The sequence below is a fragment of the Natator depressus genome, chromosome 1, assembly GCF_965152275.1.
Source record: "Natator depressus isolate rNatDep1 chromosome 1, rNatDep2.hap1, whole genome shotgun sequence".
Classification (NCBI taxonomy): domain Eukaryota; kingdom Metazoa; phylum Chordata; order Testudines; family Cheloniidae; genus Natator; species Natator depressus.
In genome coordinates, this window is record NC_134234.1 from 233,413,241 (window position 1) to 233,427,718 (window position 14,478).

At 42.8% G+C, this 14,478-nt stretch overlaps 1 protein-coding gene across 17 annotated transcripts in view; it reads right to left on the minus strand.

Moving 5' to 3' along the window:
* Window positions 1-1,915: 1,915 nt before the first annotated feature.
* The window catches only part of PLEKHA5 (pleckstrin homology domain containing A5), a 257,099-nt gene continuing 244,536 nt past the window's right edge, over window positions 1,916-14,478 (minus strand). For 6 of the 17 annotated variants that reach the window (XM_074938185.1, XM_074938168.1, XM_074938202.1 and 3 more), the window contains 3 exons: window positions 14,110-14,252; window positions 12,073-12,177; window positions 1,917-2,712 (listed from right to left, as the gene is read on the minus strand). In XM_074938185.1, the coding sequence (XP_074794286.1) occupies window positions 12,083-12,177; window positions 14,110-14,252 (238 nt within the window). In that variant the 3' untranslated portion in view covers window positions 1,917-2,712; window positions 12,073-12,082. Of the gene's footprint in view, window positions 2,713-12,072; window positions 12,178-14,109; window positions 14,253-14,478 lie in introns of all 17 variants that reach the window. The other 11 variants (XM_074938104.1, XM_074938093.1, XM_074938084.1 and 8 more) reach the window with 3 other exon arrangements.

Here is a 14,478-nt window from a genome sequence, read left to right on the forward strand (position 1 = left end):
AAGGGTCCAGATCACTAATCATATTCTTTCTTTGGCTAGTGCCAAGACAACAGCCCCATGGTGCCTTTCCCTTTCCTCACTTTTCTGCATTTAAACAGCCACTGAACTTGGTGCACAATTTAAACACAGCACACACTGAAGTGAAACCCTTATTTCAGACCCTTATCTTAAGTACGTGCCGCACCACTAGGAATGCAACAACTTTTCTGTGGGTGTGGCCCAAGATACTGAACAAATAGGTAAAAAGAAAAGGAAGACTTGTGGCACCTTAGAGACTAACCAATTTATTTGAGCATAAGCTTTTGTGAGCTATAGCTCACTTCATTGGATGCATAATAATGAACAAATAGGTAAGTAAGTCAGAAGTTGAACAATGTCATCAGCGAACATTGCTTTTCGGTTTTAAAAATAGCTCTGACGGTCTGACTGACTTCTCCCAGAAGTGAAAAATGTATTGAAGTTTAAAAAAAAGAAAAAAAAAAAAAAGATTTCAGATCTTTGCAGTCTGGATCCAAACGATTTTCTTTCAGATCTACTTTTCATTATCCTTTTCTAAAAAGGTGCATAGTCTCTACTTAGACTAGTTCAGACAGCAGTGGGGGATGGAGAAGTGAAACCAGTAGTGTGTGTAATAAGATGACATACACGACAAATGGTTTTACATTTGCTTTTTGGTTCCTGGAAGATGATGTGCAAATGTCAGAGCCCTGAGGAATCATCTCGTTCCTGTCCTCACCCCTACCATAAATGGTGTTCACTCTAATGTCTTAATGCCTTTAAAAATTATAATTTAATCCTCTCAGCATCCTTATGAGATAAACAATTTTACATAAACAGATTGGGAACTGAAGCAAAAAGCAACTACGTGACTTGCCCAAGGTCCCAGAAGAAAGCATGGCAGAGCCAGGAACCAAACCCAAATTTCTTCCTGAGTACCAGCCACGAGGCTGTCTTTTTGCTCTATGCTGTGGGCACTACTTCCAGCTGGGAAAGGTGGAATCCCTTATAAGTCTACCAATGCTGCTCTTGTTTGTAGGTGATGTCACTCAGGCTATGTCTACACTATCACATATTCTGTCGGCAAAACTTGTCGCTCAGTGGCGTGAATATTCCACCACTCTGAACAACGTAAGTTTTGCTGGCATAAGTGGTCGTGTGCACAGCTCTGTCGGTGGGTGAGCTTCTCCCGCCACGGGGGTGGATTAATTAGGTCGACAGGAGAGTTCTCTCCCATCGGCCTGGGATCTACGCAAGAGATCTTACAGCAGTGCAACTACATCGGTATAGCTGTGCCACTGTAAGCTCTCTAGTGTAGACATAGCCTCAGTTTTGAAGGCCAGAGGAGACCATCATCATCATCATATACTTTTATCTCCTTCACATCACAGACCCTTCTCCAACTAATCCTGTAATACAGGGGTTCTCAGCCTCTTGCTTTCTGAGGCCTGCCCCAACATGCTATAAAAACTCCATGACCCACCTGTGTGGTAACAGGTTTTCTGCATATAAAAGCCAGGGCCAGCATTAGGGGGTAGCAGTAGAGCAATTGCCTGGGGCCTCAGGAGCTCCCACAAAGCTACATTGCTCAGGCTTCGGCTTCAGCCTCGGGTGGCAGTGCTCAGGGCCTGGGCGTCAACCCCATGTGGCAGGGCTTTGGCTTTCTGCCCCAGTGAGTCTAATGCCGGCTCTGCTTGGTGGCCCCCCGAAACCTGCTTGCGGTCCCCCAGGGGGCCTCGGACCCCGGTTGAGAACCACTGCTGTAATAGGCCCACAACCCTTATTAAGATGTGCTTCCCACACAAAGAGTCACGAGTACACGGTCTGTCATCTGCTTGCTGAAAGAAATACTACCCACACAACTTAAGAACATTAACATTTATTTAACATGATAAAAAAGAAATGAGATATGAACATTTGCATTTGAACAATAGTAAGTGGCTTCTTATACTTACTCTGGATGTGCTCATTGTATAATATATACACAATGAACATAATTACATTTGTACACAAACTAAGTACTGGAATTGAAAACCTGTTTATTGCTGTACACACCCTATTCCAATAAAGTAAGAGCCCAGTACCTCAAAATACCTACACTTCATTTTGTTTAAGAAAAAGTAAGCACAAACATTCAGGTATATGTTGATAACAGTGTGGCATTAACCGCTGATGCTGCAACCTGACCAAGAAATAATTACAGCAGAAACAGGACATACTTTACTCAGCAATAATAAAAATGGCACATTTTAAATATTTATAAAAATTTTACAAATCAAATGTCAAAATACACTAGTGTTTAAAAAGTGTAAAACAAGGTTTAGTGGTGATATGTAAAAGAAACTGATCTGTTATGTACCTAAAAGAAGCAAAAATGCAAACTTAAATGATTTCATAATTAAAAACATTAAATTCTGTAAAACAACTAAGGTTCTGACTTTAGGCTGCATATTAAAAAGAATCTTTATGTGCATGGAAATCATAGCAGCAAGCTGGTATCGGAAGAACAATCTTCAGATTGTTGAGTGTACATATGGGCCATTTAAAGCTGTCTTGGAATAAACATTTTCCAGGAAGTGATAAAATGATGCTCTGTGGCCAAAAGCATCAGAACTATGAATTTCATAGATTTAAAATATACTCTACAATATCTTCTCATATTTCCATAGGTCCATACTCCTCGGCCATGAATGGTTTCAACAGAATCTGTTAGAGCTGAAAGACAGACATGAATCAAGTTACTGTATTTTACCAAAACACTGTTTAAAGTTCCTCTTAGGATTAGGCATGGTGGGGAGTTTCTGACCGCGCTGTGGCTATCCACGAAATAAATTACCGTATATGCTCGTTCATAAGCTGAATATTTTTGGTAAAAAAGTGACACATCAAAGAGCGGGGGGGTTGGTTTATAAACGGGTTGACACCAAAATTTGATGATTTTAAACTCTATTAAATCATTTAATTGAATATCTAATACATTGTTGTTTTGTTTACCTGGAGCGTCTGCAGGCACGGAGCCCCTCAGTTCCCTGTGGCCGCAGTTCACCGTTCCTAGCCAATGGGAGCTGTGGGAAGTGGCGCCACTTCCCGCAGCTCCCATTGGCTGGGAACAGCAAACCACGGCTACTGGGAGCTGAGGGGCTCCGTGCCTGCCAACCCACCAGTGGCTTACCCTGACGGGCCAGGAGTCGAAGTTTGCCAACCCCTGAAATATAGGGTTGGCTTATGAAAGGGTCATACAGTTTTTGCTATTTTTAGCTATCCATCTTGGGGGGTCAGCTTATAAATGAACGGGCTAATGAACGAGTATATATGGTAAATTATATTAAAAAGAATCTAAGAAAACATTAGTTTCCACAACCTATCTTTTTAGGCATTAAGGCTATTTTGACAGCAATTCACAAATGAACAGAAACAAACAGGGGTTATTTTGTACAAAGAACCATTTCAGGGTTTTATACTGCCACCATCAATACAGTAACTAAGAGCTTTCCATGTAAAATTAGTAGCGAAGCCCCTAGATGCTGTACCAAAGGACTGGCAAGGTTAGAAACAGGACACAGTACTCTTCACTTGCTATGATGTAATGCAGTGTTTGGGATGAAAGATTCTAAATAAATGTCATCATCACTCTATTAAACTGTATTTTAGCATGTATCAGCATGCTTAAAATGTAACAATATACTTGTGAGAGAGATACAAAATTTGTTTTAGTGATGCCAGAAGACATGATGTAGAAAAAGTCATGCGTGAATAAGCTCTCTCCTTAGTCCCATGATACCACATAGCACCATTTTCCTTTTCCAAATTCCACTGCCTCTCTGAAACCCAACATGCATTTCCCAGACCCTGGCTTAAAAACTGGCCTATGAACTGAAATGCACCCCCCAACTTATAAATTCTCTCTATTGCAGAGGATTTCTTGCTGTACAGTTTGCATCCCACTGAGTAAACGAGTTCCTGCTTTAAAAAATTAAACTCTTCCTACAGGACAGGAAACTTGTTCACAGCCTGGTACATTTGCTGTTTCATTTGGAAAATTACAGCTCTTACATTAATCATGGGTAACAGCAATGCTCCTCACATTCAACAAACATTTTAAATGTGTTGGGTAGTGCTTAAGAAAGTTGTTTGACTGACAGCCCTGGTGAAAGACCTTTAGTCAGAGAAGTATAGCGTGGGCAGCAGCAGTGCAGGCTCCCACACACTGTGCTTCATTGTGTTTCAACTAAAATGGGTCACGAATCTGACAAAACATTTTTTCGTTGTGAAACACTGATTTACCGAAACTGAAACTTTTTGTGGAAACCTATTGTTTTCAACGGGGGAAGAAAAGGCCCACCCCAGAACAGTCAAATAGCAGAGTGGCTAGTGCACTCTTCTGGGATGAACAAGACCCAGGTTCAAGTCCCTGCTCCAAATCATGCATGGCAGGGACTTGAGCCTTCATGAGAGTCTCCCTCTAATTTTTTGCAAAAACCTTTCAGAAGGTCTAGGTTTCATCGCAACGCAGAACAAAACCACATGTCAAAATATTTTTTGTGACATGGAATTCTTATTTTCCAGGCCTAGTATTAATCCTGATATGAAACCAGCTATACAATGACCATCCAATATTGGGGCTCTGGTGAGACTGCTAACCAGTGCGTCAAATGCAGATTTGAAGTATACACTAGGAAATGGACTAATGCCTCCAAATAAATTCAGATACTTAACAGAGGGAAACTATTTTTGGGCTCTAATATCCTTGGCTTTACTAAAACTAGGGAACTAGAAACAGAGTCCATTTTAGAAGTACCATCCTAGGAACATATTATTTTGTCATCAGCAGTTCAGTGTTACTCGTGGAAGCATCATATCTAAGGTGGCAATATTATGGACACATCGCCATCTTCACATACACGTAACTGTGTAGGATGTTGGAGAAAGTGTCTTAGGCAGCAAAAGAGATTACCAGCCTTTCACATCTCAGACTTGAATTCATATTGTGGCATAAATAATTAAGAGAAAATTGCTTTGGAGAGCTCATCATTGATGCACATGACAGAGCCAAATACAATTTGACACAATTAGTAGTGTCTACTCAAGAGACGAGGAGGTTCCTTACCTGTAACTGGAGGTTCTTCGAGATGTATGGTCTCTATATGTCTCCCAAACACAGGTGCGCATGGCCCCAAGTTTTTCAGCAGCCGTGTGCACTGGCCCGCATGGCTACCTTATGTTGCCACATGCTCCATGTCACATTATAGGAGACCATGCGGGGTGACACGCACTCAGTCTTCCTCTTACCACAGTATAGTGAGTCTGCAGCAGAGAGGAAGGTGGACTGGTATTGGGATACAAATAGGGACCATACATCTCAAAGAACCTCCAGATACGGGTAGTAACCTTCTTTTCAAGTGATGGTCCTTATATGTATTCCAAACACAGGTGAGTATGGAGCAGTGACAGACTCAGAGGTGGAGGAGCGAGAACGCAATGGGCAAGGCCTGTTGCAGTGGCATGACCTACAGTGGCATCTGCCCACTGGTCGATGGCATAGTGCACTGTTTAGGTGTGAACAGAGCGCCATGTTGCTGCCTGGCAGATCTCATGCCAAGGAGGCGGAGGTGGATCCTGCCAGATGGTGTTGCGTTGGAGCATGTGTAGCATTATGTAATGCACTTCGAGATCCAACTGGATATGTACTGTGAGGAAAGGGCCTGCCCTCTTGACTGTTCCACAATGTCTATGAAGAGGCTTGATGAGGCACAGAATGCACGAGTTCTGCCCAGGTAGAAAGCCAGTGCCCTGCAGACATCCAGGGAGTGTAGCGTACTGTCTGCGGAAGTGGCATGTGGTTTAGGGTGGAAGATCAGAAGATGGATGGACTGGTTGAGATGAAACTTGTAGACAACCTTTGGGAGGAACTTAGGGTGGAGGCACAGGGAGACGGTCTCTATGGAAAACCGTATATGGGGGTCAGCCATCACGGTCACCAGTTTGCTGATCCGCTCAGCAGAGGTGATAGCCATCAGGAAGAGGACCTTCATAGCTAGGTAGGCCAGGGAGCATTTGGCCAGCAGTTTGAATGGAGGTCAGATGAGCACAGACAGCACAAAGTTGAAGTTCCAAGGGGGTGGGGGTAAGGACGGGTGGGAAACAGTTTGTCAGGCCCCTCAGAAACTGGGTAGTGGTAGGGTGGGTAAATATAAACTGTCCATGGGGGAGGGCGGGGGGGAAGAGAGGTGAAAGGACAGGACTAAGCGCCACAAGGTGGACATGGACCGAGCTAAGTGCGAAACCTGAGGTCTTCAGCTCTAGAAGGTGGTCTTGGATGATAGGCACGGAAACACTGAGGAGGGGGAGTTGTTGGCGCTGTGCCCAGGAGGTGAAGCACGTCCATTTTGTGGTGTAGCATGTCCTCGTGGACTCCTGCCTACTCTTTGAGAGAATATGGTGGACAGGTGATGGACAGGCATTGTCTACACCTGAGCCCCATCCAAAGACCAGGCTATCAATTGGAGCAGGCTTCAGTTGGGGTGGCAAACCCTGCCGTGGTCCTGGGTGAGATGTATGTGCGGTGTGACACAGGTGAAGGCCACCATGTGGCCAAGGAGGCAGAGGCAATGGTGCACACTCATGTGCGGGTTGTAGCAGAGGACATTCACAAGGGCTATGAGGGTGGCAAAGTGGGCCATTGGGAGGAAGGCACAGAGTGTAAGGGGTCGGAAATGGTGGGCAAGCCCAGAAGTCCACACTATGCCACGAGACCAGGGAGTAGGACAGGTTGTCCACTGAGAAGTGCCCCTAGTCTGAAAAAGCCTCTGCAAGTGGCTGAGCCATCGGTGTGGGCAGTACTGCAACTGGTGTGGCTGGGTTGTGACTGAGGAGTGGCTCATCCACCAGTGAAGGGAGATGGGGGTCCAAGAGAAGCGGCAAGGGTGGGTACAACAGCTTGAGGTGGGATGTGTGTGTGTGGGGGGAAATCAGTGGGATCCAGCTGGCCCGGTGTCCAGGGCACATCCCGTTGTCTGCTGCTCCAAGGAGTGGGTGTGCGGAGTGGAGCCTGGAGAGACTTGTGGTGGCTAAGTAGTGCGCATTGGTGGGTGGTCGGGACTCTTGATCCTTGCAGGAACTGGCAGGTCTCACTTCCGCTTTGCCTTGCCCCGCCTTAGGTGGTGGCCCTGCAGGGTCATCATGCGATGTCTCACCTGACCGAACCCAGGTCGGGAAGGAAACGCAGTGCGGCGCAGTGGTCCACGATGGGGACCTGCTGCAGTGTTTGTGAGAGGGCTTTTGACTCTCCTTATGTACCTTCTCACATCTTGGCGGTGCTGATGGATCCAGGTGTGAAGCCAAGGGCAGGACGCTCACTGCCGGTAATGGTCGGTGAATCACCAGCACAGGATTGGACTCTGTCTGGGGCCAGAACAGCGCTTTTGTGATGAGGAACTTGCAGAGGGGCTGACGTCAAGTGTTGTGGGTCCTTGAGGGGAAGGATTTGCACATATTGCTGTGAGCGACAAGGTGCATCTTGCCAAGGCAGAAGAGGCAGCGCGTGTGCTCATCACTCACGGAGAATGAGTGAGGGCACAAGGTACAATTCTTGAACCCTGGAACACAGGGCATAATCCCGACAGGGTTGGGAGAGGCCCCATAAGGAGCTACTATATACACTAACTAAACTAACGGATGTACAAAAGTATGACAAGAAAGAAAACAGAGCCAACTATTTACAACGGACAGTTGTTCTCATAGAGGGTCTGAGCACAAAGAGGGGATTCCAACTCCGACCATGCAGTAAGAGGGAACTGAGGGGATGTCACCGCATACGGCCTCTTATGACCTCACACAGAGCATGTGGCAACGTAAGGTGGCCGTGCAGGTCAACAGACACTGCTGCTGAAAAACTTCCAGCTCCAGCGCATACGCACCTGTGTTTGGAATACAGATAGGGACCATCACTTGAAGAAGAATGCCAGGTTGTTCCCTTCAGATGCAGAGACTGATCCGCATGGGGGAAGCTAACAGAGCTATAACCAGTAGAGTCTAGCTCCAGTCAGTCCATTGAACTGAAACTATGTAAAAGAAAAGGTTGGTTGGGTAATGACAGCCCTACTTAAAGGCCCAGAATATACACACACACCCCTCCAATGTTCGTGTGTATTTGTACATATGCTATTTGATTTGTACACAAACAGCTCTATTTACACATTCTGAAAGTGCGTATCATGATTTTTTACCATTTAAAATATTTTTACTATAATATTAAGTTTGAAACAAATATTCAGAGTCAAACCTGAATCTGAACATGACATGCTATACTGTTCATGAAAATCAATAGCAACAAAGGCTGCATGTGATGTTTTTGTATGGACAAGAAACAAGAGATTAAAACGATTTCACTTTAACAAAGAGGTAATACCTCTTTCTGCCTATTACTAACACAAGAAAGTATCACATTACATACAATAATTATGACTGTTAAAACAAAACGCAGGTGCCCTATATGAACTAGGTTATGCATTTTCGAACTTCACTAAGGAAACATCTTTTAAAAACTGAGAAAGTTCTCCTTTCCTAGTTATATGGCCTTATAGTTATATAGCTTATAGGACCTATGAAACAAGGCATATTCTTTTGATAGCCTTTCCTTGAAGGCTTATTTTAAAAGGTAATCCCTGACGACGTAGAAGTTTTTAATTAGTTAAAGTGCTGGTAAAAGTGTTAAAATATTCTGACCTGTATCCCTTAGTTTCTTTAAACACCTGTATAAACAAACCTGCTTACTTCTATTTCCACTCACATTCAATGAACAGGAACTCTCAGAACCACAGAAATATAGGACTGGAAGGGTCATCTAGCCCAATCCCTTGCACTGAGGCAGGACTATGTATTATCTAGACCATCTCTGATAGGTGTTTATCTAATGTGTTCTTAAAACCTCCAATGACACAGATTCCACAATCTCCCTAGGTAATTTCTTCCAGTGCTTAACTATCCTAAGAGCTAGGAAATTTTTCTTAATGTCTCACCTAAATCTCCCTTGCTGCAATTTAAGCCCATTGCTCCTTGTCCTGTCCTTCTTTTTACTCCTCTTTACAGCAATCATTTATGTACTTGAAGACTTATGCCCCACTTCAGTCTCCTGTTCTCCAAACTAAACAAACACAATTTTTTCAATCTTTTCTTGTAGGTCATGTTTTCTAGACCTTTAATCATTTTGTTCCTCTCCTCTGGACTTGCTCCAATTAGTCCACATCTTTCCTAAAATGTGGTGCCCAGAATTGGACACAGTACTCTAGCTGATGCCTTATCATTGCTGAGTAGAGTGGAAGAATTACTTCTCATGTTTTGCTTAAAACACTTTTGTTAATACATCCCAGAATGATTGCTTTATTTTGCAAGAATATTACATTGTTTACTCATATTTCGTTTGTGATCCACTATAACCCCAGAGCCATTCTGCAATACTTCTTCCTAGGAAGTCATTTCCCTTTTCATATTTCTGCAATTGATTATTTCTTCCGTAGTGTACTACATTAGTAGTGTACTGCATTAATTTTTATTGAATTTCATCCTATTTATTTCAGGCCACTTCTCCAGTTTGTCAAGATCATTTTGAATTCTAATTCAAGACCTTGCAACCCCTCCCAGGTTGGTATCACCTGTAAACTTTATACCTGTATTCTCTCTGCCATTATCTAAATAATTTATGAAGATATTGAACAGTACAGGACCCAGGACAGATCCCTGTGATACATCATTCGCTACATCATGCCTTTTCAGATCGACAGAGAACCACTGTTAACTACTCTCTGAGTATGCTTTTCCAACCAGTTATGCACCTTCCTTACAGTAAGTTCATATTAGGCTGTATTTCCCTAGTTTGCTTATGAGACGGTCATGTGAGACCGTATCAAAACCTTACTGAAGTTGAGATACATCACATCTACTGCTGCCCCCTATCCACAAGGCTGGTTACCCTGTGAAAGAAGGATATTAGGTTGGTTTGACATGATTTGTTCTTTACAAATCCAGGTTGACTGTTACTTATTACCTTATTGTCTTCTAGGTGGTTACAAACTGATTGTTTGATCATTGTTCCATTGTCTGTATATCATAATGTGATACCTATCATTATATATCATAATAGACCATCATATCATGCTATAGAATAAGAGTATTTCCTCTGACCAAGCTAATGACTTCTACCTTGATTCCTACAAGAAATTACCAGTTATGGATAGGTGGAGGGGCCAAGTGGGGATCTATGATATAAAAAAAATAAAATAAGAACCATCAAATTCTACACACACAGTGAGCCTAACTGCGTGTTTTTATTATTGCTATCCTCTTCCCTCCTACTATTTATCATGTCACACTTATTTGTCTTAAATTAGATTATAAACTCTTTGGAACATACTGTATGTACAATTCATAGTTCAACTGGGCTATTATCCTGACAGGAGCCTTTGGGTGCTAAAACACCCAAATACGGATACATTTTTACCTTGACTGCATAATCACGTTTCATTACAATTTAATATCAAGGAACTGTTATTCTACCATTACAGAAGAAAATGCTTGATGAGCTAATTGGTCCTTTCCATTTCTAACTATTATTATCTTATCTGAATACTGTATGGATTATATGCATGTGAGGAATGGTTACTTATTTTAACTGTGGTTCTTTGAAATGTGATGCAGATGTGTACTTCACTTGGGTGTGTACATGTGCCCAGTGCACAGGAACCAGAGAATTTTACCTAGCAGTACCTGTAGAGGGGGAATACTTGTGCCTCGTGGCTGCAGCCCCTTCCCTGGCTATATAAGGCAGTGCAGTCCCGAACCGTGTCAGTTCCTTCACACCAAGTGCCCAGAGAAACTGCGACACAGAAGGGACGGAGGTGAGTAGTGGAATACACATCTGAATCACATCTCGAAGAACCACAGTTACAGTAAGAAACGGTTTTTTCTTCCTCAAGTAGATGCAGCCATGTTTTCCACTTTGGTGGCTCACAAACAGTACCCTAAGGAGGCGGGGCTCAGAGACTACCTAAACAAGGACCCCAGGACCACCCTATTGAAACATGCATCCACCTTGGAAGATGCAGTAATGACTGGATGGGTTTGCACACGCACACATGTGCGCGCACACACACATACACGACCATGTAGCAGCCCTGAAAATGTCCAATACTGAAATGCACTGAAGAATGCTACCTATGTTGCTTGCACTCTCACAGAACTAGCTTGCATCCGCTGAAGGAGGTGTAGCTGAAGCTATTTCATATGAAGTCACGATAAATGAGGTTATTCATTTAGAGACTGTGAAGAGACCACCTGACCCTTCATAGGATCTGTATATGACACAAACAGGCATGGTGAAGCACAAAACACTTTAGTCCAGTCCAGATCCAAAGCTAGACATCGCCTGACATCTGATGTGTGGAAACGCTGCTCTTCCAGAAATGAATGCAACTTAGGAAAGAACACAGGTAAATATACCGCCTGGTTCAAATGAAGCTGAGAAACCACTTCAGATAAAATTTTTGGGTGTGGTCAAAGTCAGTTTGTCTTTAGAGAATTGTATGTAAGGAGGCTCTGCCATCAGAGACTGCAACAGACTCTCCTTGTGGATGCTACTGCTATCAGGAACATAGTCTTCTGAGACAAAAGTGGAAAGGGAAAAGATGCCAGGGGCATCTAAGAAAGAGAGAGGTTGTGAGGTTAGGAACCACACAGAGCTCTGACTCCAGCCACAAGTAGTAAGAAGGAACAGACAGAAGTTAGGGGAGTGCTACCTCATATAGCCAGACAAGGGGCTATAGCCACAAGCTGTGAGTGGTGATCCTCTAATGGTACTGCTTGGCAAAATTCTCCAGCTCCAGTGCACTAGGTGTGAATGCACCTCAGTTGAATATGCAGCTGCACTTACTCAAAGAATCAATACATTCCTGTTTTGTTTGCTTGTTTGATATATACATCTCAGCTACCTTCACCCTACTTAATAAAATTGTCTGTGGGTGTTTCTCAAAGAAAACTATGGTATACCCAGAAAAATAGCATGACTGTGAAAAGCAGACGTACATCTCTTAGACTATACACACATGAAATGTGATCCTTCTGTGAGCTGTGGTTGCGTTGATGGAGCTGGTGATGGTGGGGACTCTGGTGAAGAGGGCAGACTTTTTCCTGAAAAGAGAAATTAAAAAATAAATATCACAGAAGGCAAATTTTAGACAAATTGAAAATATTTCAAACAACATGAAATTTGTGAGCAAGATAAGTATTTTGCAAGTAAAGGTTAAAATAATCAGAAGAAACTTTTTAAATCAACATTCTCTATGATAGGTTTCAGAGTGGTAGCCATGTTAGTCTGTATCAGCAAAAACAACGAGGAGTCGTCATGGCACCTTTAACACATTTATTTGGGCATAAGCTTTCATGGACCAGAACCCACTTCATCAGATCCATGGAATGGAAAATACAGGAGCAGGTATAAATACATGAAAAGATGTGAGTTGCCTTACCAAATGTGAGGTCAGTCTAACGAGACAATTCAATTGACAGCAGTCACTCAATAACAGACCTAAAAGTGGCAATTCTTCAACAAAAAAAACGTCAAAATCAGACTCCAACATGAAACTGCAGAACTGGAATTAATTTGAAAACAGGACACCATCAGATTAGACTTGAATAAAGACTGGGAGTGGTGGGGTCATTACAAAACCTAAACCTAATTTCCCCAATACTAATTTCTTCTTACTGTTACTCACACCTTCTTTCAGAGCAGCAGCCGTGTTACTCTGTATCCGCAAAAAGAAAAGAAGTACTTGTGGCACCTTAGAGACAAACAAATTTATTTGAGCATAAGCTTTCGTGAGAGCTGTAGCTCACGAAAGCGTATGCTCAAATAAATTTGTTAGTCTCTAAGGTGCCACACGTCTTCCTTTTCTTTTCACACCTTCTTGTCAACTGTCTGAAATGGGCCACTCTCATTACCACTTCAGAAGTTATTTTTCCTCCCTTGGTATCCTACTGTCAATTGAATTGTCTCGTTAGACTGACCTCACACTTGGTAAGGCAACTCATCTTTTCATGTATTTATACCTGCTCCTGTATTTTCCACTCCATGCATCTGATGAAGTGGGTTCTAGCCCACAAAAGCTTATGCCCAAATAAATTTGTTAGTCTCTAAGATGCCACAAAGACTCCTCGTTGTTATTCCCTATGATGTCACCACAAAGGATCTTTCCTAGTCCTGGCCTGAACTAAGCAGTCATGGAAAGGACTGTGCCGTTTGCCTTATTTATCCTTATATCACATCTGCACTTCCTTATTCCTCCCTGGCACCAAACTACTACTGATCACCTCAAGTAGTGATCATTCCATCTGCCCATTCCATAAGCAACTTGGCCTTCCCTCAGCACTATGATTTTCTTGCAAAATGTGCCATCAAGGTACTCGCAGCCACCCTATCTTTTCCACTTCTGGCATCCCTCCTGACCTCTGGAGACACACACACCAACCTCTCTGTTATCTTACTGGTTCATAATCTAATGCCTAAGTTGGAAACTAGCTAGTGTTAATATGAACACTGTAGTATCTATGCTCCAGTCAAGGAGCTCATACCTGCAAGGATCAGGAAAGGGGATCAACGGCAGGAAATCGTGTGTTTAGAATAGATGCCTTTGGTGAAATGACCTACAGGAAAAAGTCATGGAGCTGACTGGAACCAGTAGCAAGGAGGTAGACAGCACTGAATATGTGCAGAGGATTGGGGGAGAAGGGGGGTGGTTCTGGAAGGAGACAGGGAATCATTTGCTCCAGCCAAGAGAAACTTCTGGGAACCCCCTCTGATCCTCGAACTGGTTGCCTCCAAAAGTTCTGCATTTAAACCTCTGAAAACTGTTTCTGAGACTCGCCCACTGGGAAATTGGCCAGGTCTCTGTCCATCCCTCCCCATCAGGTGAAAAAATATGCATACGAGACCCAGAGTAGTTTAGATTTCTTTTCACTACACAAGAATTTCAGAGCATCAGAAAACAATCAGAATGTATATTACATATGTAACATTTAATCCCAATTTACACTTCTGTGTAACTGACAGTTTCTTTTCCATACCTTCTGTTTGATTTTCTCTTGAAGATTGTACTGCTAACTCAAAAGAAGAAATAATCCCTTCTTGCTCTTGAACACTGGCGGCTTCACTCTCTTTTGGACTGGTTTCATGTTTGTGGTTTTCAATCGGGGCCATGTTCTGCAGACTAGTTAAAAAAAAGTTGCTATTTTTAGAGTTTGTTTAATTTCAGGTGTTAACCAATATTTATGTGCAACTGGAGTTCCAGCACTTAATTTTCTTCTCTTAACACAAAATCCTCTAATTTACAAGATTGTGTTGTTTAAATCAAACACATATTTCTGGAATCTACAGTAGAGTGTTGAAATCCTGAATCAAAGCAATAGTTAGTTTTGTTTCAATCTTATAAAATT